This window comes from Amphibalanus amphitrite, unplaced genomic scaffold (assembly GCF_019059575.1).
Source record: "Amphibalanus amphitrite isolate SeventyFive unplaced genomic scaffold, NRLGWU_Aamphi_draft 001565F_arrow, whole genome shotgun sequence".
NCBI lineage: Eukaryota > Metazoa > Arthropoda > Thecostraca > Balanomorpha > Balanidae > Amphibalanus > Amphibalanus amphitrite.
The window spans coordinates 93,568-98,258 of record NW_024883058.1 but is presented as its reverse complement, the minus strand read 5'-3'; the positions used below and the strand labels follow the sequence as shown (position 1 = coordinate 98,258).

At 52.6% G+C, this 4,691-nt stretch overlaps 1 protein-coding gene across 2 annotated transcripts; it reads left to right on the top strand.

Annotated features, from left to right (window-relative positions):
• Positions 1–273: 273 nt before the first annotated feature.
• Positions 274–3,730, top strand: LOC122373874 (heat shock 70 kDa protein cognate 4-like). 2 transcript variants are annotated; one of them, XM_043352279.1, is made up of 3 exons: positions 274–746; positions 1,204–1,409; positions 1,783–3,730. In XM_043352279.1, the coding sequence occupies exons 2-3, from the start codon at positions 1,205–1,207 to the stop codon at positions 3,525–3,527; spliced, it is 1,950 nt and encodes a 649-aa protein (XP_043208214.1). In that variant the 5' UTR covers positions 274–746; position 1,204; the 3' UTR covers positions 3,528–3,730. The 2 variants fall into 2 exon arrangements, with proteins under 2 accessions (XP_043208214.1, XP_043208215.1); XM_043352280.1 differs by having other exon boundaries at positions 593–739.
• Positions 3,731–4,691: the final 961 nt, after the last annotated feature.

Genomic DNA, 4,691 nt, shown 5'->3' with positions numbered 1-4,691 from the left:
GTCAATTTGATAAATAAAAGATCTGGGCGTGGGGGACGGCCGATGGCCTCTCAAGTCACTTATCCCTCACAATTCTCCCTTTGGCCGGGGGACTGACGTTACATTACTGATTACGATGATTACGATCTTTGGTGCCCTGTTCTGATTAGAAATTACGATAACCCGCGGCCGCGCCCCTTTGGCGCGGGTTCAGCCCCGTGGTTCAGCCCGCCGATTGGCATTTCCGCCAAGGCCCCCATTCGCTGGCCAAGAGCTTGTCGCTTTTTCGTCAGCACGCTCCTACTACTGAGGTCTTCGAAGCGGTCGCAATTTTGGTATTGTGATGTAATGTAGTTACTGAAGGTCACGTATTTTACGATATACAGTTGATTGTAACCAGTCATTATGAATGAGCATTCCGATCATACTTTCCCACGTGCCCACAGCATAACTCTGGAATTTTCTAGTCGGCTACGAGCTTTGGCGGTTTCTAGACGTACCTATCTGGCACCTTCCAATCGCACGTTCTGGCAGGGCGGCGCCGACGGACCAATCACAGCGCTCCGTACAGTGCAAGTAGCTGTCTGCCGTGCGCCGATTGGTCTGCTGTCGTCATGGTGACGGTCAATGAGCTGTCTGCTTCCCGAGTTTTCCGAGGTGTTATTTAGCTGGGCGGCGAGTTCGCAGGTCAGAATTTGAAGTTTGGCGACTGGTGCGCGGAGTTCGCGAAGAGCGTCTGAAACTGTGGATATCGCATAAGGTAACAGGTAAGTCCCCGTTGGGGCACGTCCCGATCTCGTTCCCGGCGTGGCCTTCTCCTGAGAACAAGCGTTCCGGGGTTTGGACCGGGTAACTTCAACTTCAAGTTCAGCGGGGGTGCTTCTGGCCTTTCCAGTTTCTCGGTATAGCTTTTAGATTATTCTTTGGACCTCGCAACCCATTACAGCCGCGATGCGCGATTCCTTGTGCCTACGGAAATTACAAAACGCCATACACGAGTCTTAAATCAGTCAGGCGTTGCGCTGTCCGAGCTCGGAGCTCTGACCGATAGCAACATAAAACTAATTAATTTCAACTTGAGTGGATGGTGGAGGGATAAAATCTGTAAATTTTCTGAGGATAACCTTTCGTTGCGGTTGAATTGGATAAGAGGTGTCCGAATATTCCTTGACGTGATGTCCTGTTATATCTATTTGACTCACGTTCCCGTTTCTTTCTTCCCAGAATGGCGAAAGCTCCAGCGATTGGAATTGATCTCGGGACCACCTACTCCTGTGTGGGAGTATTCCAGCATGGCAAGGTGGAAATCATTGCCAATGACCAGGGCAACCGGACCACACCCAGCTACGTGGCCTTCACCGACACGGAGCGTCTGATCGGAGACGCCGCCAAGAACCAGGTGGCCATGAACCCCAGCAACACGGTGTTCGGTGAGTATTAGACGGCACAGTTTAGGGTATCTGTATCGTGAATAAACACGACTGTTTTATAGAAATTGGCCGATTTGCTTCTCCCGATCGGTTATCACTCGGGACTCGGAACTCGGTTATCGGTATAATTGCGAAGTTCTTCGCGGTTAAAATGCTACACATTAGCCCGTGTTAAAATGATTTTGAGTGGGATTTTTTTTTAATATGTTCAGCTATCTGATTATATCATGGTTATATTTATCGGTATTAACTGTGATCCTCTCAATTGAATTACGGTCACGCGGACTGAAATAATTTAGCCGGACCGTAAGAAAGGATCGAACTTGTCACCGTTTTCAGTGATTCTGACCGCCGTATTTATCTTTCGTTACAGATGCCAAGCGATTGATCGGCCGGCGATTCGACGACACTGCCGTGCAGTCCGACATGAAGCACTGGCCCTTCAAGGTCATCAGCGACAGCGGCAAGCCCAAGATCCGCGTCGAGTACAAGAACGAGGACAAGACGTTCGCTCCTGAGGAGATCAGCTCGATGGTGCTAACCAAGATGAAGGAGACGGCCGAGGCGTACCTTGGCAAGACCGTCACCGATGCTGTCATCACCGTGCCTGCATATTTCAACGACTCGCAGCGTCAGGCGACCAAGGACGCCGGCGCGATCGCCGGTCTGAACGTGCTGCGTATCATCAACGAGCCCACCGCGGCGGCCATCGCCTACGGCCTCGACAAGAAGGTCGGCGGCGAGCGCAACGTGCTCATCTTCGACCTGGGCGGCGGCACCTTCGATGTGTCGATTCTTACCATCGAGGACGGCATCTTCGAGGTGAAGTCGACCGCCGGAGACACCCATCTCGGCGGCGAGGACTTCGACAACCGCATGGTCAACTTCTTCGTCCAGGAGTTCAAGCGCAAGCACAAGAAGGATCTCTCGACCAACAAGCGCGCGCTGCGTCGTCTTCGGACGGCCTGCGAGCGGGCGAAGCGAACTCTATCGTCGTCATCCCAGGCTTCGATCGAGATCGACTCGCTGATGGAAGGCATCGACTTCTACACGTCCATCACCCGCGCCCGGTTCGAGGAGATGAACGCCGACCTGTTCCGCGGCACCCTCGAGCCCGTCGAGAAGTCTCTGCGGGATGCCAAGATGGACAAGGGCTCCGTCCACGACATCGTCCTGGTCGGCGGCTCAACGCGCATTCCTAAGATCCAGAAACTCCTGCAGGATTTCTTCAATGGGAAGGAGCTCAACAAGTCCATCAACCCCGACGAGGCCGTGGCGTACGGTGCTGCCGTACAGGCTGCCATCCTGCACGGCGACAAGTCTGAGGAGGTGCAGGACCTGCTGCTTCTGGACGTGACGCCCCTCTCGCTCGGTATCGAGACGGCCGGAGGCGTGATGACCGCCCTCATCAAGCGGAACACCACCATCCCGACCAAGCAGACGCAGACTTTCACCACGTACTCGGATAACCAGCCGGGTGTGCTGATCCAGGTCTACGAGGGTGAACGAGCCATGACCAAGGATAACAACCTGCTGGGCAAGTTCGAACTGACCGGCATCCCACCGGCGCCGCGCGGCGTGCCGCAGATCGAAGTCACCTTCGACATCGACGCCAACGGCATCATGAACGTCAGCGCGGCCGACAAGTCGACCGGCAAGGCCAGCAACATCACCATCACTAACGACAAGGGTCGCCTCACCAAGGAGGAGATCGAGCGCATGGTCAACGAGGCCGAGCAGTTCAAGCAGGAGGATGAGGCCCAGCGCGAGAAGATCTCCGCCAAGAACGCCCTCGAGTCGTACTGCTTCAACATGAAGTCGACCGTCGAGGATGACAAGGTCAAAGACAAGATATCCGAGTCCGACAAGACGACCATCATCGATAAGTGCAATGACACCATCAAGTGGTTGGACGGCAACCAGCTGGCGGAGAAGGACGAGTTCGAGCATAAGCAGAAGGAGTTGGAGCAGATCTGCAACCCGATCATCAGCAAGCTGTACCAGGGCGCGGGCGGCGGCGCTCCCGGTGGTATGCCCGGTGGTATGCCGGGAGGCATGCCCGGCGGTGACGCCCCTAAGGGAGGCGCCGGCGGCCCGACCATCGAGGAGGTCGACTAAACCGACTGATAGCCGGGTGATGAGGGTTCTGCTCACTGTCCGTTGCCGTCAATATGCGGCCTGCGCTTTCCAATTTATCGTTCATTGTGTATCGCTCGTCATTGCTTCGGCCAGTGGCCTCATTGTGGTAGATGCTTGTCCCAGAAGTGATATATTGTTTCGCATGTATTGAAATCTGAGGTGAAATACAGAGTTGTAACTTATGTTGGCCTGTTTGCACGAACAAGGGGGTGGGGTAACGGGTGGCATAGCGCTGTCAGATCGGAGCCGTTTACATGCAAACGTTTACATCGGGTCGGTGGATAGTACGAATGAACTGAACAAGAACTGATGTCACTAAGCGCTGGATGCATCCGATTTCCATAATCGCTAATTAAGATCTTCTGATGATTTAAAACATACGGCGCATTTACCTTGAGTGGGGTCACACCCGGGTCACCGACCATGCCATGGGAGTAGTTGAGAAACTGACTTCTGCGGTCATGGTGAACACTGAACCAGCAGTGACTTCGGAGATTTTCGAGGTAAAGGGTGATGCAGGATGAAGTATATGGACATGTAAGATAATCAAGATGCTCCACGGTAATCCTCAATAGCCAAGTCATTCGTAAATTCGATACGCAAAGGTGTACCTCTTATAGTTTCTTATAGGTATCTTGGTGTACCTACTGCTGGGCATGGTGATGGCGGGATTTCTCAAATGTTCTTTTCTAGAGACATTTTCATACTTTTTTGTGTGATAGTCTTCAGTGACGAACGCTACCTATTTCAAACGACTGAGACATATATCACGCAACTGCGACAAAGCTATTTTGAGCTTGGCGCTGTTCGGCAGCCGGCTATTTTGTTTGCAGGGTATGACGTATTTCGCGAGCCGACGTCACAGGCGGTGACGTCGGCTCGCGCGCGAGCCGAGCGCCAACGACAAACTAACGGGAACCCTCGGACACCCTCGGGGCATAAACCGCGGAGTAGTATATTGAGCGAGTGTTACAAGGGAAATTGATATATTTTCGTTTCTCAAATGATAATCAGGGTGTCTCTTACCTTTTTACGTATCATTTAGGCTTACCTAACACTTCAGTTGCCAACTATCTGCAATTTATTCAAACGAAGGTATTTTCCGTAAATATCAATGCTATAGACCGAAATCTTTTGAATAAA

Bases quoted from the DNA above. Each gene is read 5' to 3' on its own strand.
- LOC122373874 (XM_043352279.1), top strand. From the start codon at position 1,205: ATGGCGAAAGCTCCAGCGATTGGAATTGATCTCGGGACCACCTACTCC. The intron at 1,410-1,782 runs GTGAGTATTAGA...CTTTCGTTACAG, and splicing joins CCCCAGCAACACGGTGTTCG to ATGCCAAGCGATTGATCGGC.